Consider the following 26,955-nt stretch of genomic DNA (forward strand, 5'->3'; position numbering starts at 1 on the left):
GAAAGTGTTTAGCGGACAAGATCTTAATTGTTCCCAACCTGTCTCCCATCTCCTTTCTATTTGCCCCATGAGTGTGGCTGGCTGCTGTGCTGCTCAGACTCCACATGCACATGAATCTCCTGCACAGCTTGGTAACATGCACATTCTGAGTCAGCAGGCCTGGGCTGGGCCCCAAGCATCTGCATATGTGACAAGCTGCAGGTGATGCCACTGCTGGTCCTCAGAATGCCAGACTTAGGTTACCTTCCCATCTCTTCACCTTTGCTCCCACAGGTGCCCCCCTCTCAATTTGTACTGCCTCCCCCATGACTCGCCCCTCCATGCCTATCCCCACCTTACCTTGGCCCATCCCTCCTGTTCCAGCAGATGGCAACTACTAATTATAGTAAGTGACAGCAACAATACTCATTTGCAAGACCTCACCAGGTGTTTGACAAGCCTTCTCTTGTGTTCAGTCCTCTTAACAGCCCTATGAGGTCAATACTGATATTGTTTCCACTTTTCAGGTGAGAAAACTAAGGTATAGAGAGGTTACGTACTCACCAAGGTCAAATGGGCCTGGCCACTGATGTTTTCTTCAGCCCCAATTACTGACAGTCTTTTGGTAACAGCCTTTGTGCCTACAGGTGCACACGTTTGCACACTTGTGTGTTTTCCCTTTCCACTGACCTCATACTGTCTGTGAGGGTAGAGACAGGATAATTCTCTCCCCCTGCTCCCATCAGAGCCTGTGCCAAAGCAGGGCCTCTTGAAAGCAGGACACAGCAATGTGCAGCAAAACCCAGTCTCATCTGTAATGGTCCATAATGCCCCTTTCTCTGCTCCCACCGTGCTCTAGCACAGATGCCCCCTGCCAGCTCGGAGATCCCTGCTCTCCCCCACTGAGCCCAGCAGCTGGCAGCTGGCTCTCTCCCACTGCAGGGTGGGCCTCTCTAGGGCATCCCTCTGGTTCAGCTCATCTCTGCTCCCAGACAGCTCCTTCCAGTCTTCTCTCCCATCAGAAAGTACCCAGAGTCTAAAGCAGCTTTCTTGGGACCCGACCTGAAGGAAACCCCACCAAAAGTTTCTCTGCTCCACCCCAAATGCTCCTCATCAAAACCACTTAGACCTGAGTCCTTACTATTTCCCCCTGCACAGCAGGCTCTGTGACGGCAGGGTCCAGGCCCATTGTCACAGCTGTGTCCCTGGTGGCATTTAGTCACCATAGGCATATAGGGGCTCTTCCTGGGTTGGCCTGCTCCCCCTGAGCTGAGGTCAAGTGACAGGTCCCTCCTCACCTGACCCAGGTAACCGGGTGTATTATCTCAGTGTCTCCATCACCCACTAAACCCAGAAACCTACAATTTGGGAACTTGATGTACTCAGGCCCAAGGCATTTCCCACTCCCAGCCCTCATCCCTGTCCTGTAGTTTCCAGCCTCCCCAGCACCCCCTGCTCCTCCTGCCAGACCTTCAGTGGTTTCTCTCCACCCTCCCTAAGGCCGCTTAGGGAGGATATTTTACTTTCCCAGACAAGCCCCGCAATGCAATTTCTCCTCCTAAGAGGTTAGGCTAATTGCTCTTCCCAGAAGAAAATCCTCCTAGGTTTTCCTTGTGGTGGAAGAGGAGGTTTGAAAATTACATGTTCAGGGCACCCCTGGCTTACTATATTCAGTTCAGTTTCAACAGATGGGTGGTCACGGGGAAGCACATGCGCCACCTGCTGGCTCAGTTCGGGATTGCAGCAATAGCCTTCAGAATCACCTGCCCAGCCCGCTACCGCGCGGTGCCGTCCTGGCCTCTCCCATTCAGCTTCCATTTTTCTCATTGTAAAATCCCCATCACAACGGTGATGTTTAATTTATTGACTCCCACGCACATAAATTGTGTGATTTTTTAGGGATGTGAGACTTAAAAAGTACCAGTCACAAACACTTGAGATTGTATGCCTTCAACAGCCACAGCTTTTTGTCAATCAGACCTCTATGAAGCGGTTTGCATAAGAGGACCAGATGCCCATTTTATGCACATGAAGCAATTAAAAAATTATATATTTATATATACACAAATACACTGAGACAGCTAATTGACAATAATCAACCATATATCAAAATATCAATAGGTTATGCAGTTTTTGCCCGATGAGATTGGTTTACTCATTTTTAAACACATGGGCTTCTGCAAACATTAAGATAGGGACATAAATCAGAAGTAATCTTCAGTCTCTCAAATGATAGAAGCACATCCTCACCAATGCAGCAATTCCATTACCATGACAACCTACAAACTCGTCCAGGTTCGTGGCGATGGTGAATGCGCAGAGACTTCCTCAGCAGCCTAGCTAATAACAACAAAGCATTGGCGACCACCAGTAGGGTGTTGGACATAAACAATGATACATCGAAGTGATGGAAACAAGAGTCACTGAACAGGGGGACCCATGTCTGCTGATACGGAACCGTCTCAAAGATGTAACACTGAGTGAAAAAGCACTGTGATCAGTATCTGCAGTGTGGACTATCTGGATGATACACAACTCTGTACATTTACTTTTGGGGATGGAGTTAATAAGTTTTATTTATAGATAAAAGATGTTCACATAGTGATGGGGGAAAACAAAAGCAGTTCCTATCTTCACTTCAACTCTGCCACAGCCTAGGAGGGCAGACTTGGCCTTACTCCTGAACTTCTGCTCCTGGTGGCTTGAGGGGCAGTACTGCTGCACCTGCTGCACCTCTGGCAACTTGAGGTTCTGTGCACACGGGAGCAGTGTGAGCATTGAGGGTGCAGGGCACTGAGAGTGAGCACTGAGGATGTGAGCACTGAGGGTGCAGGGCATTGAGGGTGCAGGGCACTGAGGGTGCAGGACACAGAGGGTGCAGCACACTGAGGGTGCAGGACATTGAGGGTGAAGGGCAGGTGGACCACCAAGAGCACTGCCCACACCAGCAACCATCACCCAGCACCTTGCAGTCTGGGCAGAAGCCATTAGAGGCCACCTGGCAGATTCCACAGTTCTCATCACTGGCCTCCTAAGCCAAGTGACCACACTGTCCCAGCACTTCATCTTCATAGTGGTTGAGCCCCTAGGGTTGCGTCTTGTCCCCATCAGCCAGCTGTTTCCCCAAAGCTTATACATACACCAGAACCAGGCAGCCTCTTTAAATTTACTTTTAAAATCAGCAGTTAAGGGAACAGGATCTTTTTAGGATTTAAGCATCCTTCAGCATGTTAATGGGCCCTCTGTTCTTTGCCCTGAGGAAAAAATAAAAATAAAAAATAAATAAAATAAAATCATTGACCTGTTCACTCAAAATGAGTCAAGTATACCTCAATAACATTTTTTTTAAAGATTTATTCATTTATGCATACGAGAGCTGGGGCACAGGCCAGAGATGCAGGGGGTGAGAGTATTCAACAGAGACAGAGTGGGGAACAGAACAGGCAGATCGACCAAAGTACACTAGTGAGTGGAGCAGCGGACAAGTCAGGGGAGATCTGCTGTGCCATGTGGGTTTCTCCCTGGCTGGGTTTTGAACTCATGCTGCAGAGGCTGCGGATTGCTTCATAGTGCAGTGCTTAACCCCTTGTGCCACCAGGGAGACCCTCAATAACATTTTTTAAAAGCCCATAAAGCATAATATGTAGCTTTCTCTTTTCTGTGAAACTAAATGAAAAGGACATATGTAATCACACATGCTTGCATATGCATAGAAAAATTCTGGAAGGATAAATAAGAAGCTTAAAAGTGCTTGCTTCTTGAGGAGTTTATGCTGTTACTATAAGCATGTAAGCTTTTCAATAAATACTAGTTCCATTCAACATTTCAGTTTCCACAACACCATTTGACCCAGGAATTTATATAGAATAAGAAATTTTCTATATAGTTCAATATATAAATAATTTGAAGAGGAGGAATTTTTCACCAAAATATTTAGGCATTATCACAAGCTACTTATTTCTGCATTAATAAAATGTGAAGGAAACTTTTTTTCCAAGATAAAAAGATGATAAGGCCCAGATTAGAATACACGCACAATCAGCGTGGGGTTTTCTACTGTATATTCCAAATTTTCAATATAATGCTTACAATTATTATGGGTATTATTAGAATTCTATTACAGAAGTGTTTTTAAATTTAATGGAGAAAATATGAAAAAGAAGAAAATTGTCAACCTCACTCAATGACGGCAGCCCCCACATGTTGGTATATTCTCAGCCTGTTCCTGTGCACATGGATCTTCCAGTTTACGATGTTCTGAACATGCTACAAATAATTTTGGGTCCCATTTCTTCCACCAATTCTCATGCATTGAAAAGAATTCCTTAAGACATTCTTCGAGAACATGCTTTCTAGAGCGTGCGTGTTCAAACCTGCTAACCAGTCTCTCTTGTTGGGTGTTTTCGTTGCTTCCAGAGTTTTGCTTCATAAATGGTGCCGCGGTGACCCTCAGGGACGTGTCTTTGTGCTCATCCTGACAGCTCCCCTACGCTGAACCCCTGAGTGGGGATGGGCTATCAGAGGTCACGGCCATGTCAGGACTCTGGAAACATGTCAACCCTGTTCCTCCCCCCGGGTCACCCAAGGAGACGAGGGCACCTGAGGCTCTACCCGCGGAGGCATCAGCTGGCTACCTGCTGGGTGCAGAGCATGCTACCAGGCTCCTCCAACATCTGCCTCCACCTGGCCCCGCCACCAGCGCTGCTGTCACTGTCTCCATGTGTCCACTAGACACGGAAGCTAAGAGGCTCGAGCACTTGCCGGTGGTCTCCGGGTCAGCTGGTGCCAAAGCCAGGGCCGAAAATTTGGTCTGTCTGAACCCAAACCCACATTCTTCATTTGGGGGTGGTGTGGGGAAGAGTTAGGGCACATTTTCTGAATAAAGTCACCTTTTTAGGTGTCTCAGTGCCTAGGGCCTCATGCAGAGTTTCAGAGTAAACAGGTGGTTTGTAGGTTCATGAATCCATCAATAGGTTTTGAAATGCAGACATAACTCGCTTACAGGGGAAGAACTTCCCAGTCAAGATATCTCAAAACAACAAATTTCTGGAAGCAAGTTTTGGATTCCTGTAGCCAGCCCTAAAGGGAAATGAAGTCATGTGTCTGTATGAAAAGAAACATTGGACAGAAGAAAATGATGAGGAAGCCAAATTCTCATCACCCAGCGCCAGGGAGGGCAGTAGGCTCAGAGGCACACCCCCACCCCCACCAAGTGTCCAACTCAGTCCCCTGGGGTGCAGGTGGTCGGGGCTGCAGCTGATTGGGGTCTTGGGAGCCTCTGCCTATCTCACTGTGCCCTAAATCTCTGCAGGCAGGAGTCTGTAGCCTTCAGAAAGATGGGAGACCCACAGTCCGGGGCAGCCGAAGGGCCTAAACTGGGTATAGCCACCACAGACCCCGATTTCCTGGAGCCCTGAATACAGGCCAGACAGCCACAGTAGCCAGGAACCACAAGCAGACCCCAGGCCCCCAAGCACAGCATGGATGGACAGCAGAAGGCAGAGGGTCAAAAGGGACTTCCTCATGGGTGTGCTCAGTCAAAGCACCCTACAATATTCCAGGGGCAGGAAAGTCCAGAAGCAGAAAAGCCACAAATGAGAGTAAGAAAATATGACCGCCTTGTATCAATGCTAATGTGCACATGGCTTTCACATTTTAGTATCTCTAAAAGCTGGGTTTGTCTTACAATTGGTGGCAGGTGAGTTTATTTGGCAGCTTTTTTTCTCCTAGAGGAGCATAAAATAAAGATGTCTCTTTTTTATTCTTTTTTTAAATTGACAAAATTGATATAATTGACAAAATTGGGAGAAAATCAAAAGTGTACAAGTTACATATTAGGCATTGAGAAAGTTTTCACCCTAAAAGATGCCTCTTAGGCCTCCCTGCTAGCACAAGGATTAAGATGCAACCTATGAAGCTATCCACAGCTACTGCAGCATGAGTTCGATTCCCAGCCAGCCAGGGAGCAACCCACATGGCACAGCAGACCTCTCCTGACTCACCCTGCTGCTCCCCTCAGCAGTGTACTTCGGTCAATCTACCTGTTCTGTTCCACACTCTGTCTCTGGTGAGTCCTCTCACATACACACCCCACACTTCTGGCCTGTACCCCAGCTCTTGCACGCATGAATAAATAAATCTTTAAACAAACAAACAAATAAATAAATAAACAAAAGATGCCTCTTAAAACCAATGGTGTTCAATAGTATTTCAATAATATGGGGGGTAGGGGTTGGAATGATGGCATGTCAGAGGTCATGAAGTACAATATTATTTATAAAGCCCTAATTATGCTGCAGGCCCCACATTGGTCAGTTAGCATGCAGGATCACAAAACTCCACGAGTCCTACATTGCAGATGAGGGAAGACTCAGAGAGGGTAAATAACTTTCCCAAGGTCACACAGCTAGTAAGCAGCAGAAACAGGACTCAAACCCAGGTTTGCCAGATCCCAATGTCCCTGTGTTTCCCACTCTGTTGTCCTAGTCTCCTTCCTTCTAGATGAAGTGAGGGACTGAGCTAAAGCCAATTCATCATTTCTGTCCTGAGGTCTATAGGTCCTAGATAATTCACCCCCATCAATTCTTTTGGATTCTTGTTATTCAGCTCCAAGGTCAAAAGCTTCCAGGAAGCCTCGGGTCCTGTCCCCCAGCTCACCCACCAGGCCTGTCTCACCTCCCTTCATTCACAGCTGTAATTGTGGGTTTCCTGTTGCTTACCCAGGTCTACTGGGCTCTTTACTGGCTGAGCCTGCCCCTTGTCCCTCCACCCACCCCAGGCTCTAGGGAAAGAGGCCATGCAAGATGCCCAGGGTGGCAGCTTGGGGAAAGACACTAATTGCAAGTTGTCAGAAATGGAACTGGCTACCAGCATGGTCAGGCCAGGGCTCCCACTTCCAAATCAGCTGATGACATAGGGGCTTCTGGGAAGGCCGGGAGTGAGTGGGATAACAGGCCAACCAGGACAGCTGCCTCCGAGGTTACCTCTCCTTTCTCCTCTCTGCCTCTGGCACCACTCTCTAAGGACGGGGCATGCCCCATACTTGCCCCCACCCTTCAGCTCTTCTGAGACCCCCTAATGCCACATGTGGCTTTGCAAACCCTCACTGGCTCAACAACACTTGCGCAGACAAAAACTAGACTCTGCTCGGCACAAAGTGGCAGGACACCCCAAAGGGGACATAGAGTGGGAGGCACATACAGCAGAGCTTGCAAGTGTCATAGGGATTGTGCGGGGCTGGCTCCATCCTCTTCAGGGGTCCCAGGGCCATGGTGGGGGCGATGACACCACCTTGATAAATGGGAATCAGCCATGGAGGGAGCGTTCCCACCATAGAATCAGCAAGCACTGCAGACCAGGCATGTCTCTATCTCTCTCTCAAACACACACACACACACAAGTTCTTAAACATTTGTTCTTAAACAGGTACTAATGTGCCACTGCAGAAAGAGATAATGTGGGCTGTAGTCCGGAGATGGCCACTGGCCATGTTGGGGTTCCCCTTAAGAACAGACTGAGAAGAGGATTTAAGAAAAAGTGGTTCATTTAGAAGGTGATCACAGGGAGCGGTGAGGGAGGGAAGGGAAGGAACTTATTTAAGGGGGTGCAACAAACCTCTCTGCCTACATGGCAGCCAGTGTTCAATCCTGGGCACACAGTCAGTGAGGGGCAGTCTGAACCTCGAGGAAACTAGGGTGTTCACCCGTCACCCCTGCCAGCCTTCTGCTAGGTATTGACTCCCAGCGGGCTCTGCCTTGACATAGCCTGCTCCTGCCTCCAGGAAAAACCCCACCTGAGAGTGGCAGGTGGGCACCAAAGCAGCCTGTCTCAACTAGAGGTCAATGCCATGGAGACCTGGGCAGGGAGCAGCAGCATGTGTGTGTCAGGCTGTAAATCCTCCAAAGCAGAGACTCATCTATTCTGCCCCTGGAGGTCTTGGGACCCTTTCAGGAAATACCTGGGGTCAAACCTATTTTTATGACAATATGCCCTCTCATTTTCTCATGGGTGGAATTTCCCAGAGGCTACATGGCGTGTAATATTGCGACGACTGAATGCAAAGGCAAATATGAGAGTACAGCTGCTGTCTTTTGTCAACCTAAAAATTCAGGAAGCCATTAGAAAAGAAAAGCACATTATTTGAGAACAAAAGAATTGCAATTTGGGGAACACAGGTTCAGGATAGAAATCCAAAAATTGTCCCATGAAGGTGTTAGGGGGAAAAGGATGTCCCAAAGCAAATTCCATATAGGCTTTGTGGACTCCACCCCCACCCCAGGTCAAAGCCAAAGACACTGGGAACTCCAAATCCCATCACCACCAAAGGGAAGGTGGCTGGGACCTGAGGGTGGGGTTAAGCAGCCAGGTGGATACAAAAGGCAGACACGTGGGCTTTGGGGCTCTCTCCATTTTTGGGCTCTTGGCCAGCAGCAGCGTCCGGCCAGCTCTGAGAGTGACTTTGGGTTTCCAGGTCATCGGATCGGGTAGGACGCATTAAAGACTTTATTTCCCTATTTTCTCCCTGAGTTGTACATTTTCCTTATTTCCTTTTCTCTTGTAAATAAACCTTTTATTAACCCTTTGGCGTGTGTCTGTAGTAGAGTATTCATAAGTCCCTTTAAAGCGCGCGGGTGAGGACCCACAGTCAGGAACCCGTTTAATATCGGGGTTGCTCTATAACAAAGGGGCCCAGGTGGGGGGTTCCCTTAGAGGGAAAAAGAAGGGGGAGGTATGGAGGATGTGCTAATGGATGAAGTAATGGTCAGGTGGAAGGATCACAAGGTAAGAGGAGGTGAAAGTTCTCTTTATCAGTCTTTCAAACAGGATATTCTTGTTCTTGTTGACTTCTTCGGACGGTTGACCCAGTAGAGTAACTTTTTCTGCAATAGCTTGCTCCAATCTTACTTCAAAACGGCTTCAGGGATGTCAATTTTTCAGACATTAAAGAGATTTGTAAAAATGTATTTCAAATACTGATCTTCTCACTAGTTTCCTTTGCTTTGGAAAGTATAAGTATCTCTCTTAAAGAGTATTTTATTATAATAATACTTACGTACTGTGCTGTTTTAATCAATAAATGCCATTCCAATTTTTTAGTTTTCATTTATAATATGGTAAATATGGTAAACGTTGACTGATATAACCTATACAAAAAAGCCATCGGGGTTCACATGCTTTTTAGGAATGTAAGGGGGTCCTGAGACCAGAAAGTTTGAGAACTGGGAAGATAGTGTTAGTGGGTAGAGAATTTGTTAATTAGGGAAGATGGAAAGTTCTGGAGAGTGGCTGCTCAACGATACCAAGGAACTTAATGAACTTATAGAACTTATACTTCAGAATGGTTAAAGTTGTACATTGTCTTTTGTGTATTTAACACAATTTTTTAAATTAATTGAGAATCACTATAGTTTCAGCTTAAGGAGAAGACTGCGGCCATGCTGTGGAAAAGGTTCTGTGGGAAGAGTTGGAGCTAAAACTTTAAAAACATGGACCTTACCAGATGCTTGGGGTGCCAAGGTCCCTTTCCTCTATTCCTTCTAGATGAGGAAATGAACTCAATGAGGTGAGTGATTTGCCCAAGGCTACCTTGGGATTTGAACCTCAGCAGGGTGATCGGACCCCACTGGATCTTGAGGCCCCAAGGTCATAGGGAACCCAGCCCAGGAGCACAGCTCCAGCAGAGCAGGACTTGACTGTGACAGTCTGCAACTCAACCCACACAGTTCTTCTCTAGTTGAAAGGAAATACCTTATTCCCAGACAAAGCTGTTTTACAAGAGGCTTTGTAAGCCAGGCTGTTTCCAGGATCTTTGAGCCTTATTACAACCACTGAACAAAGTCTCAGCGGGGGACACAGATTAGTTCCATGCAAACTCCCATCACCCCATTACCACACAGGTGGGGGCTGAGGCAAACCCACAGGTAAACAGGGCCTTGCAAATCAACACCAGAAGGCAGCTGCAGTCACAGGTGTGAGCTGGGACAAACAAGAGGGCTGCTGGGACCAGAAGCTGCTAGTCCTGCTTTAGAGGCAACAGCACTGAGAAATGCAGTACCCGTGCCTACCCAGGGCTAGCGAGCAAGCCAAGTCACATCAGACAGATCTGTGGGAGAAAAAAACAAATGCAATGCCACCTTTATGAAGAATGTACACAGTGGTAAATTCCAAAGTAAATGGGACAAACCAGGGGGTTAAATCCTGAGCTAAGGTATAGAAGACTGGCATCAAGGAGAGGGGAGGGGGTCTCACCTGCTGAGGGAATGATTTCTAGGACCAAACCTTGAATCTGGATGTTTGTTTTGCCTTAAGATAGGTTTCTCTGATAAAAACTATTTTTCTGGAGGACCTTCCGGGTGGCTCAGGGGTTAAAGTCTCAGCGCTATCAAGCTACCACCAGCCACTGCAGTATGAGTTTGATCCCAGCCAGGGAGCTACCCACATGGCACAGCAGACCTCTCCTGTCTCATCTGCTGCTCCCCTCAGCAGTGTATTTCAGTAGATCTGCCTGTTCTGCTCCCCACTCTATCAGGTGAATCCTCTCACCTGTCCACCCCCCAAACCTCTGGCCTATATCCCAGTTCTTGTATGCGTAAATAAATAAATCTTAAAAACAAAAAACCCACAATTTTTCTGGAGATGACCCTAAATCTATGTAATTTTTAAGTAATGATAAGAGTTTCTCCAGAGGCCTATAGGCTCAACTGACATTAGTCCCATGCATTGGGACAAGCCTGTCTGAACACATTTGGGAAGATGGATCCTACACATTGTTTATGACAGCTGAAGCCTGCAGCAAGTGGGCAGTTTAATCAACAACAAAATAGCCCAGTGATGGCATGACAGCAGAAGAACGGAGGAGGCAGACCCTAAATACCTTTGTGTTAATGAAGGAGTTACCACTGTGGGCTTGCCCTGCCCCTTCTCTTTATGTCTGGGCCCCACCTCAGTTCCAGCATGCTTCCTGGCACATGCAAAGGGGGTGTTCAAAGGCATAAGCCTCCAGTTCCCCCCAGGATGTCGCACAGTGGGTGGGAGGAACAAGCAGTCTGCAGCTGCTGTTCTTGCTGCAGTGACAGTTGTGGGGTCTGTCCATCTCACTGGGGGGATACAGCCTGGGTCAGGGTGAAGGCACTGGACAACCCATGTGGCCAGGGCCTCGAGTTAGGCTTGGTCCTGTCACTGTGCTTATAGACACTTGACAAGATGAGAAGGGAAAATCTGCCTTACAATTTAAATCCGAGGCCCACTGTAACCGCAGAGTCTGTGGTAATTGAAATGAAATGGTCATGAACCCTTCTGTGATTGGTGTGGCATTCGTTTGTGTAAACACAGAAAGGTTCACATAGGCTTTTCCCAAGATATCCTGAGCAGGCCTTTTTCCATACATGTCTCCTTGGTATATGAAACTAAGGTCAAACAAGGTCCTATAGGCCTCTGGAGAAACTGTTATCATTAAGATTAATTAAAGATTACCTAGATTTAGGAAGAGTTTCAGAAACAACTTTTTTTATCAGAGAAACTTTATCTAAAGGCAAGGTTTTGTCTGATGAAGTCAGACAAAGTCTCTTTGTCACGTGAGACCCCCTTCCTCTCTACCTGACCCTTAGGTCCCTTAGCTCAGGATATAAAACCTGGTCTGCCCACGTACTGTAGAACTGACAGACTAGACGCTCCACTACTGACAAATGTGTCTGTTCATTTGTCCAGTCCAAGAAGAGCCAAGTGAAGAATGCTCTACTGCCCCCCCAACTTAAAACGTGGGCTCTTTTATAACCCCAAGTTTCTCCCCACCTCCCCCATCTCTGGTGTGTATATACACACATTAGTATGCACACACATATAGATGTATGTGTGCATGTACATAACACACATAAGGTAGTAGCCCTTAAAGTCTAGCAAACCCAAGGGGGCCAGGTGGGGTTGGTCCCGGGTGACCTTCGGCATGAGCGCCTCCTCCAAGTCAAGCCCTGGGTCCTGAATTTCAGATCTAAAAGCAGCAGGCGCTTGACCCCCAAGGGCCACACAGCTGGCAAGAGCCTGCTAGAGGCCAACATTTCTGGCTTCCACTGAGGAGTAGCCCTTCAGGGGAAGGGCTAAGGTATAAGCCTAGCCCAACGACATACCCCCAGTCCTGGTCATCAGACTCCCAGTCGCGGTCATCAGACTCAGGTCTGGTGGAGCAAATTGCAAGTAATTAGTGAAAACAACATGTGTGCGAGCTGATTGTCCACTTAGTTTGCTTTACTTCATTCATCCTAGAACCCAGTGCAGCTTTAGAGCCGAGACCAGGAAATGGGAGATGTAGAGAAAGAGGCAAAGCTGGGATTCAAACCCAGGCCTGACTACACAAACTCTGGACCAAGTTGAGGCAGCCCCACAGCCAGGGACTGTAGAAATGACTCTGTTAGTGGGCAGACTGAGAGCCACATCAGGACCCCAAACTTTGCACACTCTAAGTAGGTTCTGCCATCTGCCACATAAAGCCAAACACACTCTAGTGCATAAAACCTTCACTAGAAAAGAACTTTAATAGAATTAATGTGCAATAGAGAGAAGAGAAAGAATATAGTTTCTCAGTGAAGCACCCAAAGTTTCCCATCCCCTCGTGTGTAAATGCCCAGGCAAACAGGGTTGGCCCAAAGTGGGGCCACAGAAGCCCAAGAGCTTGCCACAAGCCCAAGGCACTTTCTGGTGCAGAACCTTAGGAAAAGGGCAGAAGGGGCCAGGAAAGTGTAGAAGGAAAAAAGCAAAAGCAAAACACAAGTCAAGATAAAGATACCATTGTCACCTTCCATGGGTCTCTCTCACCCACGCCTCTGCCAAGTTTCTCCTGCCCTGTCCCCCAAGTCCCTGGCACAAGTCCAAGGCTGAGATGCAAGCTCAGCTTCTTCTTCACATGTCTCTGCTTCAGGTGCCAACTCCAAGCCCTCTCCTTCCCCCTTCCCTCACCCCATTTATTAGGAACATTGGTTGGTTGGGGCAGGGAACATGGAAACTCATCTCTTCAGATTACACTGTTACAACTCCTATTTGCTTGGCCCACAATATTTTCTATGTCTCTGTCTGTGAAAAAAAAAAAAAGAGAGATTAACTTTTAAATCATTATTGTAAAACACCCTTTTTAATTAGAAAAAATATAAATAAAAAATTAATATTACTATTCAGAAATAAACACTGAACATTTGGGATCTACTTCCATCACGTAGTCATTCGTTGTCTAAAGGTGGAGAGGAAATTCCCCCACCTCTCTGGGTTCTTCTCAGCCTGATCAAGAAATCAAATTAACATCAGACAAATTAGTAGGAGAAAGAACAAATTTAACTAGATTTGTCTGGAGAAACTACAAAGCTATTCGAAAGTCAATGAGGGTAAAATGAGGGTATATATTCCAAGCTAAGGAATGTGTTTGGAACATGAGGCTTCAAGACAGGAGAGGATGATTCATATGATGAAGAGCAGATGCTCTGTAATTAGATGCTTGCCCTGCTGCAGAGATAGATTTCTCCAATAAAAATGTTATTTCAGGTAAAAATCCTAATTTGGAATAATAATTCCAGTTTTCAATTTTCTAGGTAGTAAGGGCACAGGGAAAGTGTCTTGTGAGTCTGCAGGGCCTCAACTGACCTCAGATCAAAATAATCCACATGCCAAAGTGACACTTCTTGTTCTGAACATTCTAGGGATGACATGGCACAAAAGACCCATCCTGTTCCTTTCTGGGTTCTTGGCAAATAATCAAACAATTGCTATACATTGATAAGAGGAAAAAACAAAAAAACATTTAATAAGATGTTTATCTCCTGTATGCCTGGGAGACACCTGGAAAGACTAAGAAACTGGCCCACATGTCTTCAGACACCATATAAATGACCTCAGCTAAAACAGAGGCGGCTGAGGGGAGAAAGAAAAGCCCAGTTATGGGAGGTTACCGGAGAAGGCACAGTAAACACAGGTATGACTGTAATGCAGATTGAAGACCTGCCTTCTCCATTGAAGAGCTAAGGAGATTAGGTCTTCCCTGTACAGGGAGGGAGATGCCTTTACACAGCTAGATTTTCCTTTGCACATGTAAATGTCTCTTCCAAAAGGCCCTTCCTGTAAAATAAACCTTCCGCTAAAGAAGACATATTTGGGAGTGGCAGCTTTTTCTCCCCTACACCTACATAGACATCTTGGAGAGGCCTATCTTAGGTTGCTATAGAAACACTGTCAGGATAGGAGGTATTTACTTGCTGTGTCAGGTTCCAGTAGACTAGAAAGTGGCTCTCCCATTTAATCTTCCAATAGGCCTAGAATGGAGGACAATTTTCAGCCCACCAGGAAACTGAGGTTAAGGGAATGAAGTTGCTCACTCCCGCCCCCAGGCGCCATGCCCCCATCCTCAGCCCCTGATCTGGGCTGGGAAAACATTCCTCACCCTCACTATGCCCATGATGCTCTTTGACAGCAGCAGCAGCTGTGCTCCTTATAAGTTTTGTTGTTTTTTTTGGGGGGGGGGCTGCTGGGGAGACAGTCATTTCTGTTGCTTGCCATAGAGTCCTGACACCCACTGAGTCCAGGGGCCCTGGGTGGGTGGAGAAGACCCTCCACTCTAACGTAAACATGTGACCTATGCCAGACCCAAGTCAACAAGCACATCCCATTGCCCTGGGTGAGCCACCATGTTGCACACAGGGTGTGTCATTGTTGGGGTTCAGATGATGGTGCGTGGGGTTCTTGGTTTCCTCTGAGAAAGAATTCAGCAGATGTTTCCATGCATCAGAACACAGCAAATTTATTAAGGAAAAGAGCAGAAGGAAAGAGAGACACGTACATAGACCCAGAAGGGCAGGCTTAAAAGACAAGAACTGCTGCTGCTCCTTTGCAAAGGAAAAGATTTGTGAAAAGAAATGCCTGCATAGTCACAGGCCAGCAGGAGAGCTGCCTTTTGAAAGGGGCAGATTTGAGAAACTGACACAACATGGAGGCGGGCGGGCAGTGAGCTGTGTTTTGCCAGGGCAAGAAGTGTGCTTTCATAATGTTCTCTGATGAAATTAGCATGGCATTTATCGCCTTGGGGTGGGGTGGGGTTGATCTCTGTGATTAATAACCCTCTCTGCCCCTACCTTGGATTCCTGGAAACTTCCATAGCTAGTTGAGTTTAAGATTCATTAATCATCCCTACTCCCTCCTCTGGTGTTTGTCATTGGGAGACCTTCCATCCTAAATTTTTCTTCTCTAAGCTCCATCATCACTCTCTCCCTAGAAATGTCTCTGCTAGACTTGAGGTTGTGATGTGTGAGGCATTTTGAAACCTTAGAGGAAGAACCTGTTTGAGAATGGAGTGAACTCAGGGTTATTACATGTAACTGCCTCATGCTGATTTGTGTATGAAACCAAAAATATCCCCACCCTATCTATTCTTCTCTCTCTCTCTCTCTCTCTCTCTCTCTCTCTTCTCCTACCTAGGCTCCAAACTTGGCTGTTCTTTATAAAGCACTGGGCTGAGTCGGCATACCCGGGTTCTCACACTAGTGCTGCCTCAACTTACCTATGTGACCTGGAGCAATCAATACTCCCCAACTTTGGTTTGTCAAATGGGCAGGTTGGACTCCATGACCTCAAAGATTTTTGCAACACAAGCATCCTGTGGCCATTCTTCCCCTTCACCCCATATTTAGCCCATCACTGAGGCCCATTTGTGTATCCTTGGAAATCTCACCCATGCCTACTTCTGCATCCCCACCACCATTAATTACCTTTGTAACGAGAATGGCCCCCTTCTTCAAATGCTGCTTTCACCACTGAGTCTAAGTTTAGAAATAGAAAGTATGTGGCAGTAAGTAGTTTGACATGTGCCCCCCCCCAATTCTGGAAGGACAAGGGACATCTCTGTTCAATCTGATCCTCAGAGTAAGTCCCAAATGACCCTCATTCTCTCAGACAATTCAGTGTTGTTGGTTGTGTCCCGTCCATCCCACCTCCATATAAAGTGAATACGTTTTTATACTGATTAGAAGGTCTGGCTGCAAGCATCCAGACCCCAGCTTCCTTGAGTTTGAAAAGAGAAATGTGCTGCAAGGTCCACGGATACAATTCAGCTCAGTCGCAGGTTTGATCCACGGCTCTTCTCCACTGTGGGTGCTGCTTCACTCTTCTCTCATTTAAGCCCAACCTGCCTTCTATGCCTCTTACCCATATTGGCAGATTATATGGAAACCAGCAGCTTTCAGGGTTCCAAGCTATTGATTTAGCCCAAGATCAAATTAACTCCTTTAACTGCTTTACTGGGGCCTCCCTGGTGGCACAAGGGGTTAAGCATCAGCACTTTGAAGCAATTCACAGCCATTGCAGCACCAGTTCAATCCCCGGGCAGGGAGGTGACCCACACGGCGCAGCAGACCTCTCCTGTCTTGCCCACTGCTCCCCTCAGCAGTGTATTTCAGTCAATCTGCCTGTTCTGTTCCCCACTCTGTCTCTGGTGAATCCTCTCACCTCTCTACACCTCTGGCTTGTACCCCAGCTCTTGTATGCATAAATATATATATTTTTTTTTAAAAAAAAGACAATGTTGACCAAGCAGAGCCTATTCTGCCTGGAACTGTGTCCTTTAACAAGTGTTCAAAAACCCTCTTTCAAATAGCTGGTTCCCAGAAGCCAGCTCACCAAGGTTTTAGTGTTTGCAAAATCTCTGTTGCACTGCTTAGGAATTTCTAAGAAATTTCTAAGGGGATTTCTAATAAAGAGAATTGCAAGTTAAATGCTACAGGGGGCAATTAGAATGCTTAGTGCTAAGAATGCTTCATGTTGCCTGCTGATCTCTCAGCCAGCCACATTACAGAATGGGTTGGGGATGAATTTTTCTTTTGCTCTTCCCTGAAAAGTAGCATCCAGGAGGAGTTGTTACCAGGTAACCTGTCCTGTGAGCCACACTTCATTGAGTCTAAGATGCCAGCAGATTTATAAGCTGCTCCACGATGTTTTAAGCTATCAAGGAAAAGTGTACAACCAATTAAACCGTAACACTATACTTTATCATTCACAATTTTATTTACTTTAGCTACTACTTACCTACACTGTGTACTTACTGAAAGCTCTTCAAAAGGTATTTACTTAATAATCTGTTACTCTCATGCATCAAAAGAAAAATAATGGCAAAACAAATTTGCTAAAACCTCCTCTCATGCAGATCCCAACTTTTCTGATTCCTAGAGTCTTCAAGTGTTTTTGCTCCCTCCTTCCTCTTGTTAATCCATAGCATTGACAAAGCAGCTTTCCTGGAGAGTATTCCACTGCAGGATTTTCTGCAGGATTCCTGCAGTATTTTCTTTCTGTGTACCTATTTCGCAGGCTATGGTACTAGTGCTTGACCTTACCAAGGTGTTAATGGAAGGTTTAGAGACTCACCTGGACTCACCTTCCTATATCAAATGGGCCGGCAATGACACTAAGTTGTGATGGACACCTGGCCAACGTTGGTGGACGTTGTTTATTCTAGTGAGATGGAGTGTAACTTTCATCCCAGTCTCAGATGTGAAATGGATGATGAATGAGGTAGCCCTTACAAGCCACCTTTTTGGCCCTGAGCCTCAGTACCACCTACATATAGGCATCTTCGTGTGAAACCAGGCCAGGCTGGACCAGTTGGGTCCACAAAGTTGGAAATGCAACAAGTCCTGTGTGGACAGCGTGGGGCTGCCCCACCCACAAGAGTCACGAGCAGAGAAAGGTGGGCATGGGTAAGAGGAGCCAACATCCGGGAGGAGCAGAGATAAAACAGGCCCTGACTTCCAGGGAACTTTCCAGGTCCTGTGGCTGGTTTCATCCCTACCTGAAGCTGGGCTGTTCCCTAGCTCCTAGTTCTGTGAAATACCTATGGCCTTATCCTCCTGTTGTCTTTAAGCTGGGTCCAGGTCCATGTTACTAGCAAAAGTCCCACAGCAACACCTTAGCTGTTGGCTCAGGCCTAAACTGCATTTCCGACAGTAACTTCTCCACCATTCTTGGGATTTTGAAAGCCCCAGTCACAATGGACCTTCTAGAGCTGTCATTTAGCTTTAGAACCCTACCAGGCAGGCCGTGCCTGAGTGTCTTGTAAACTTTAGGCCCTCTTAGCCTCAACATATGCTTCTAGCTCTGACTTCCAGGTTTGTCTGATGCAGATGAAAGAAGGTGGGTACATGTCTGGTGCTGTCCTTTGGACACTACAGAGATGGAGACCTTCAGTGCTCTTGGTGGCCAATTGCAGCTCTTATCTGTCCTGTCATCCTAAATTCAGCCTAGCTTGGGAGGGACATGTGACCTCAGAGACCTCCATGTGAGGTCATCCACCTCTACCCCAATCAGCTCAGCTGAACAGCCTGTCCACCTCCTGCTAGGCACAATCATCTGAGCCTTTGAGAGTTTCAGAGTTTTGTAGCTTCCATCTCCCTCCTCTGTGGGTTAGCATTTTTAGAGTCAGCTGGAGTTCTGGTCCAGCACCTAAGGCAGTCTCCCAAGGGCCAATGTTACAAGTCAGGCCTTTGAAGGTGGGGCCGTTTCTCCAGAGCCTCAAACTTCCATCGTGAGTCCCTGATGTCAGGAAGGCAGATGACTTCCCAGACGCCTCGACAATGGAGCAGTGTTAGTTTAATATTTATTCCTCTAACAAATAACCACAAATATAGTGACTTAAGACAACATATATTTATTATCTCAAAGTTCTGGAGGTTGGAGACCCAAAATGGGTTAGCAGCAGCCTCACTCCTTCTGCAGGCCCTGGGGGTAGAACCCAATTCATTGCCTTTTCCAGCTTCTAGAGTCATTGCATTCTGGGCTGGTGGCCTCAGGTCATTCCAGCTTCTGCTTCCATGTCAAATCTTCTCTGATGCTGACACTCCAGCCTCCATCTTATAAAGATCCACCTGAATGATCCAGAATAATCTCCCCATCTCATGATCTCTAACTTCATCACACTGCCGAGTCCCGTTTGCCATGTAAGGTAACATATTCACAGGTTCCAGGGATCAGCATGTAGACACTATGGGGAGACCATTATCTGGCCCACCACTAGTCAGATAGGAAGACTCCTCTTAATGGGATTCTTCTACAGTCAAGGCTTTTTTTTTTTTTTTTTTTAAGATTTATTTATTTATTTATACAGACCAGATGTGCAGGAGGGTGAGAGGATTCACCAGAGACAGAGTGGGGAAAAGAACAGGCAGACTGACGAAATACACTGCTGAGGGGAGCAGCAGGCGAGACAGGAGAAGTCTGCCGTGCCATGTGGGACCCTCGCGGGCTGACCGGGATCAAACTGGCGCTGCAGATGCTGCGGAGAGCTTCACAGTGCTGCATTCAACCGCCTGCGCCACCAGGAGAGGCCCTATAGTCAAGGCTTTTAAAGAATATTTTAAAATATTTGAAATAACCTAACAACAAAGCACAGTAGTTAACAGTTTACTGTCACACACTGACTGGCTCCCATGTGCCAGGTACACGAAGTATGTAGGAAGGTTATTTGTCCAAGGTAACCCAGCTAGTAAGTGGCAGGATATGCCTGAGCTGCACTGGTGTCACATGCACATCTTCCCTCAGTCACCAAAAGGTAGGTCCCGCTCTGAGACTGATTAAGTGGGACTGCTTGGAGGCACACCTGCCATTGATGCCAACTTGGAAGCTTCCATACTGTGCCAGAGGGCCTGGCACTGGCTGAAGATTTGACAAAGCCTCCAGTCTCCTTTTAACACAGAGACATTACCAGTTCCCAGTCCTGACACTCAAGACTAGCTCAGCCCCGTGACCACTCTTAGGGCACTGATCCTGAGTCTGGGGGACACAGAGGACATAGTACATTCCCCTGACAGGCTGGTACCTAGATAGTAGTTAGGATTTTGCTAAGGGGTTGAGAGGTCAAAGAGGGAGGAGTTATCTTTGCAGTTGGTTTTCCTAAGCCATCAGCACAGCCCCAATAAAGGTATGGGGACAGGCAAATTAAAAAAAAAAAAAAAAAAAGAGAGAGAGAGAAATGCCTGCTCCACATACAGGTAGGAGGTGCAGTCAATTCATCTCCTTGATACAGGAACAACTAAGTTCTGCCTGGGTCAGAATAGGGAATTCCATCCACACAATCATTTAAGGTAAACTGGAACAGGTTAAGGTGAAAACTAGGCCAAATCCAGAAGATGACTGGGTGGGTGTGGGTGATGGGATAGGTTGCAAAACAAATGCCAGGGGAAAGCTCCAGACTTGGGAAACCTGGGGACACAGCAGACAGTCTATTAGCATCAACACTGTGCCTTCACCTGTGCTTTTGGTGGAATCTGGAAGCATGAACCCTTCATCTTGTGTTGGCTTAGAATCTCCAAGTGATAATTATCACCATTCTGAATCTTTGACCCCCCACCAAACAGCCATGAGTATTAAGGGGACTTGAAATAGCCTATTTACAGATAATCAAATAGGTGAAGTAAATCAGGCTCTTAGTATTAACACCTTGGTGTGTTCAAGAGCATTGTCCATATTACGACCACCTGTAGATGAATTTAAGGTACTTGAACACGTGAGAGAACCTAGTCTGTATGAGCTGTGTGGCTTTCATCTGAAACATGTAATTGAAATTGGATACACGTTTAGATTTTGCAGGTGTAAGAGAATGTTAGTAAACAGCTGTGGACTGCACCAGAGACTGTGGGCCATACTCCGAATATCTCCACTGCTTTGTGCTGAGCAAGACTTTGCTGCTTGGATTTGAGCTGATCTGGGCTGTGAGTTTGGTGTCCTGGAAAGAATTATTAAAACTTGTAGAATGTTAAATATTTAAAGGAATTTAATGAAATTTGCAAATGGGTTGTTTGGGGGGATTTAATCTATTAAGAGTATGAATGATGAGGACAAGCAAGAGTGCTTTAATTTCTACAGAAAGATACTTTATCAATATAACATGTATGATTGACATTCAACACTACGAAAAAGGATTTTAAAATTTTTACCTCTTTGACAGATTGAAAAGTAACAAAATAGAGTCCTTTGCACACATACAAGGGAGCTTTCTCTTGAACATTGAGAAACTTCAGGCCATTTTTCAGAAAGTTGTAGAAGAGCTTGGTGGCCATGCTTCATTAATAGGACTCTTACACATTTTTGAGGACATGGAAATTGAGAAATTGAGATGCTTGCCCTCTGTTGGAACAACTTCCCCCTCTCTTAAACTCCTCTCCCACTATGGCCTGAAGATTTGCATGTGAAGAGCTAAGACGAGGTACCTTATGAATTAATGACTCTCAAAAGCTGACCCTGTGACCCAGGCTCTGGCCTTGTTCCGTGGTTTTCCCCATGGAACTTCAGTCACAGCAGACCCATGTTGAGCATTTACCAACCAGTGGTAAAACCTAGAGCAATTTTTCCCAAAGCAGATACCAACCTCTCTCCCCATGTCCTTCCTCCTAAGCAGCCTCCTTGCCTAGACCCCCCCTTTTTCCCAGGACAGCAAGTGTTCCAGAAAATCACTGCCCCAATTCCTAAACAAGAGGACCTCACATGGAGGACTGGCATCTTTGACGCCAGTTCAGCAGGTTCTGATTTAGCCTTAGTCCTCTTAAATGAGAGGACACATCATGTTAAGGGTTCTCCTATTTGCAGGAGATCCCTCAACTAAATCCCTTGAAACTTTAAATAAGATTGATCTTCCAGCATCAACCCTCCAATAGCACCATTACCCCACTGGTAGGTATGAGAATTATGGCACTTGGCCTCCCCACTTTGGACATGGCAGTCACAGATTTGAACTGTGGGAGTCAGACTCCATACACCAACCCCCTGTATTTGCCACAACCAATCATGACACAGACATAACTGGAATACAGACCTACAGCTTCAGCTGCTACATTACATTTCTGTAACCCACTGCACTGCTCTTAGTATTGATAGCATTGCCGAGAGCCCTGACTTTGAGTTAAAAATAGGTCTTGGAGAGGAGAGACAAGAGAAAAGATGGGAGAAATAGGGCACACCGGTTGCCTGGGCATCTTGTTAAAATGAGGATTGTGATTCAGAAGGCTGGTATGGGGCCTGAGATGATTCTGCAATTCCAACAAGTTCCCAGGAGGTGCTGCCACACAGCTGCCATCTGTGGGATGTGCAAAATGGCAGGGGGCTGCCAGCTCATGATGAGCCAATTCCTGTGCTGGCAACACAAGGAATGGGGGGCAGGTAGATGTCACAGCTATTCGGCTCTGTGGGCCACTAAGGGAGGTGGGGCTGATCATCAAGGAATCTTACACATCCAGCCTTGCTTGCAACTCATAGCAGCCTTGTGAGGAAACCACCTTTAGCTTTAGAAAATGAAGAAACTGAAGGGTAAGAGGTGGAATGCATCAGGGCCAAAAACCTAAGGGTGGGAGGTAGGGCACCCTGCAAGGAACCAAAAGTAGTCGTGGGGGCGTTGCTGCTTCAATATAGTCTGTGCCGAGCCAGAGAAGTCGTCCACACCCAGTTCTGTCCTAACCATTTTTAATAGGCAATATTAAAAAAAAAAAAAAAAAAGTATGCACTGAGAAAGAGGCTAATCACCTCCAGACTTAAAAATAAGAAGAAAAGCCACATAAATTCTCTTCCTTAAAAAACAGTCATTTCAAAAGATTTTCTTTAATATCATAAAATATCTTCATGGACAAGTGAGCTAGCAAACACACATGCACCAATGTGCCTTTTGACAGATCACCCCGACCCACGCCCCATCCCCACATCAAGGTGGACATGAGATTGGAGAAATGAATACAGCAGATGGAACAGATAGAAAAAAATGGATAAAAAGGATGGGATATAACATTGTGCTTGGTTATTTTCCTATGTCACAACAAAACAAAACATTTCGGTGCAAATAGTTAATTTTTCCTCTTTTCCATTTAAGTCTGGTGGAGAAAAAAATACTTTTTCTATAATAAAATATGTGGTTTTTGTTTTTTGTGTTTTTTTTTTACTTTTTTTAACATAACTTTTTTTTTCTTTTTTGCAGAAAATAATTTTGTAAACTGTCACTTTGCGGGCAGGGAGGCTCGATTGCCATGTGGGTCCCAGCTTACCAGGTTTCAGCTGAGCATGGACACCAGGCCCAGGCAGGAGAATGGGGGCAGCAGAGGCGCAGGGCAGGGCTCGCATGGCGTACTGGGGGCCAGGGCGCGGGGCTGGGGGCAGGTTAGAGGTCGCTCTCGCCGTACAGCGCCGTGGAGAAGGACATGTAGTCCAGAGCACCGGGGATGGCGTCGGGGCCGGTGTAAGGGGCCATTCGGGCGATGCAGTACTCGGCCTGGTCGGGCGGCAGCTCACGGCGCAGCTCGTCCACTGTGATGTAGTTCTGCAGGGAGAGAGCGGGTCGGGCGGTCAAGCTCGGTAGCCTTGAAACCTACTTGCAAAGTTAGGGGGCCATCTGGTCCCCACTTTGGTCCTCTCTACAACTTCTTGATAGACACACACACATATATGTATAAAGACATATACATATGCATATTACATATCTATGTGTCATATATATAAGGTTATATATAAAGATTTTAAGACATTTTTTCATGTACAATATGATAGAATAGAGGGGCCTCCCTGGTGGTGCAAGGGGTTAAGTCTCAGCACTATGAAGCTATCAGCAGACACTGCAGCACAAGTTCGATCCTCGGCCAGGGAGCTGCTACCCACATAGTACAGCAGACCTCTCCTGTCTTGCCACTGCTCCCCTTAACAGTGTATTTCAGTAGATCTGCCTGTTCTGTTCCCCACTCTGTCTCTGGGGAATCCTCTCACCCCCCACACCTCTGGCCTACACCCCAGCTCTTGAATGCGTAAATAAAACCTTTAAAAAATATATAAATTTTAAAAAAGAATATGCTAGAATACATAATTATATATATACATATATATAATTATCTCATGTTTTCTACTTCAGAGTGCTAACTGCACCTATGATCTACAGGGACATAAAGACTGAACTTCTAATGAGATTGCTAAAGGTCTGATTAGGTCAAGGTTACCCTACTGGAGTTATGGGCTGGAAGGAACCCAGTCTGCAATAAACACAAGCTAGAGCAAAGCCACCAGGTACTCTGGAGGCACATACACCCAGCACCCACTCAACGGGCTCTGGGGAGGCCACTTAATTTCAGGAGATGGTGGTGAGCATTGGGCCTGGGCATCATAGCCGTAGATAGCTTCCTGAGCCGCTGCTGTAAAACACAGGCTTTGCCCCACCCTTGCCAGCTCCTGGTTTGGGTCTTTAGTCTCCCTGTCTTAGGCTAGGCCATAGGACAAGCTTAAGGACAAACTTTGGGAGCTTAAGGCTGCAGAAGTGCTCACTTGAGGTCTCACAAAGTGGCCCCCAGTTCCATGCTTATCCTCTGCCAGAGTCCTCTAGGAATTGGTTTGAACCGGACTGCCCTCAGGTTACCCCAAAAGTAAGGATTTCAGGCCCCTTCTGGGTCTCCCATTCCTACTCTATGCATGAGTTATTTCAACTAGGTTTCTGGGGGTCTTTCTAGTTCCAAAGTCATGACACTGAGAGGGTGTCCTTGAACCCAAACCAGACCTTTAATAACCTCTTGTGGCTTTAGTCTCTACTCCCTGACAGACCAAGATGTTTCAGAAATGATACCCTCCATGGGATTTGGCTTTTCGTGACTGAATCTTCTCAGTTTTGACAGAAGGATAGAATGAGGGTTATCCTGTGAGTTTCACAGAGAGGAAATCTGGCCTCCCCACCCCACCCAATCTCTCCTGGAAGTTCCCCCTTTATTTTCACTGCCAGACAGTCATTGTAAGGAACTCAGGAGACCTGGAAACCTAAAGTTAAAAGCTGCTCAGGGTAAAAAACCAAGAGACAAACTTCGCTTCTGCTGGCCACTGGCCCTCACCCTGCTCTCCACCTGCACCCCTGCTTGTGCCCAGCTCAGCATCATGGTGAAGCCCCAGTTCTCTGCTGAACTCCATCACCCTTCTACCCTATACTCTCCACCACCCATCATTTCACCCCAAGTATGAAGGAGTCCTTCACTGAGGTGCAGTGCCCTTGGTGGGGGACCCCTTCAGCCAATGTCACATCCTTACTCCTCAGCTGAGCCCAAGATGCTACCTGAGTGGGTACAGGTGGGTCAGAAGGGCTGGAAGGGGGAGCAGTGAGGTGGCTCATGCTATCCCCTCGGGGCAGAGTCTAGACAGAGCCTGCACCCGCACGCTGTCCGGCCACGGCACACTCACCTTGTCTCCAGCCAGGATCTTGAAGGAAGCCATGACCTGGTCTGCTGTATCCGTGTCTGCCGTCTCTCGAGACATAAAGTCGATAAAGGCCTGGAACGTCACTACCCCCAGGCGGTTGGGGTCCACAATGCTCATGATGCGGGCAAATTCTGCTTCTCCCTGGAGGGAAGAACACCGTGGCCTGTAAGTCCCTTGATCATGGTCTCCTGGGATTCTCCGACAGCCCTGAAGCCCCTGGGGGCCTACAGTAGCCCGTGACTGTCAAAGGAGGACACAGCGGCCCCTGACTGGGCCGTCCTGAGGTTTGACAGGGACACAACACCCAATGGTCAGGATCCGACTCAGGCTTCCTGCCCCCTACAGATGCCTGGGCTCCCCCTGAAGCAAATATAATAATGATGTCGATGACATCGGTGTCAAAGATAATGACAAGTGTGAATATCCACGCGGCACGTACTATGTGCCAGGCACTATTCTAAGTGCAGGGTCCATTTTAACTCATTCAACCTTCACCACAACCACACAAGGCAGGTATTTATCGTTTCCATCAGGGTTCCAGGTGAGAACTTGAGGTTTAGTGACTTGCCCAAGATGACACAATCAGGGAATAGTTAACCTCGGATTTGAACCTGGGTAGTCTGGCTGCACCATCTGTGCTCTCCCTGACACACCGTCTGTGTATCCATGGCACTCACTTAACTTCCTTCATTCAGTCCTCACAACAGTCCCAAGGGGCTCCCCTCACCTTGTCCAGGCCCCCAAGTTGATGATGCTGAGCTGGGATTTGCTCCCAGCTTATGCCTTGTCCTCCTTGGCCTGGGCAGCCTGCAGGTTCTGCACTTTGCATCATGGCCCAAGAGTTGCCTGGTGGCCTAGCTAAGGCCCCTGCCCTGCTTGAAAACCTGCCTTAGCTGGGCAGCTGAGCAGGTTAGGGGGGGCCAGGGCCATAGCAGAGAGGGGGTCAGGCCTGGCTGGAGACATCACCAGGATGGGAGGTGAGAACCTCTGTCTCATGCAAATGAAGTAGAGCCAACTCCAACCCAGACTGTCCAAACTACCAGTTCTTCCTGCCAGCCTGAGTCAATCTACTCATCCACGGTGGGAGTGAAAAAGCCAGTCTCCACAGTAAGTCCCAACTGATAAACAGACACCTATTCCAAGGTGAGAAGGCCAGGCCTCCGGGACACACAAGGCCCTGACGTAGGGTCTGGCCTTCAGGGTGTCATCTTCCCCACGGGCCTGAATCCTGAGGCCCCTCTGGGAAGGGCAGCCCCTAACCTGAGGGCCTCCAGCTTGTCACAGCCATGACTTGGCCTCTCCGGCCAGCTGGACAGAGGGTGGGGTTTACATTACCATATTGTAACCCATGGAGATAAGGCAGGCGCGGAAATCATCCGTGTCCATCATGCCTGTCTTCTTCTGTGGGGGCAGTGCACCAAGAACAAGGCGGGGTCAGAGGAAGAAGGGCCGGCCCAGGGCCAGGAAGACAGGGCGCAGGTGGCCGGAGGGGAGAAGAAGATGTATGGTTTGGGGGTCAGGAAGAGGAACACAGGAGTAGATGCAAATACATATCCGGGAAATGTCCACAGGGAGGTGGAAGACAGCAAGGAGATGCGAAAATCCGTCCACAGGATGCAGAGCGGTGAGGAGAGAAGAAGGCGGGCCCCAAGCAGGTTCCCGGGAAAGACCGAGGCAGAGGTCAGAGTTCGGAGCAGCGGGAGGAGGAGCCCGACACCAACCAGGCAGAGGCAGCAGGAAGGATGAGCCCCGAGGCCCACA

General features: G+C 47.2%; 1 protein-coding gene across 5 annotated transcripts in view; it reads right to left on the reverse strand.

The window, feature by feature from the left end:
* Positions 1 to 22,567: 22,567 nt before the first annotated feature.
* The window catches only part of ACTN1 (actinin alpha 1), a 92,970-nt gene continuing 88,582 nt past the window's right edge, over positions 22,568 to 26,955 (reverse strand). For 3 of the 5 annotated variants that reach the window (XM_054691229.1, XM_054691232.1, XM_054691234.1), the window contains exons 20-21: positions 25,177 to 25,335; positions 22,568 to 23,290 (exon numbers count right to left, since the gene is read on the reverse strand). In XM_054691229.1, coding sequence (XP_054547204.1) covers positions 23,132 to 23,290; positions 25,177 to 25,335 — 318 coding nt within the window. In that variant the 3' untranslated portion in view covers positions 22,568 to 23,131. Of the gene's footprint in view, positions 23,291 to 25,176; positions 25,336 to 26,529; positions 26,596 to 26,955 lie in introns of all 5 variants that reach the window. The other 2 variants (XM_054691231.1, XM_054691237.1) reach the window with 1 other exon arrangement.

Source organism: Talpa occidentalis, unplaced genomic scaffold, assembly GCF_014898055.3.
Source record: "Talpa occidentalis isolate TD23 unplaced genomic scaffold, MPIMG_talOcc4v2.1 talOcc4.11, whole genome shotgun sequence".
NCBI lineage: Eukaryota > Metazoa > Chordata > Mammalia > Eulipotyphla > Talpidae > Talpa > Talpa occidentalis.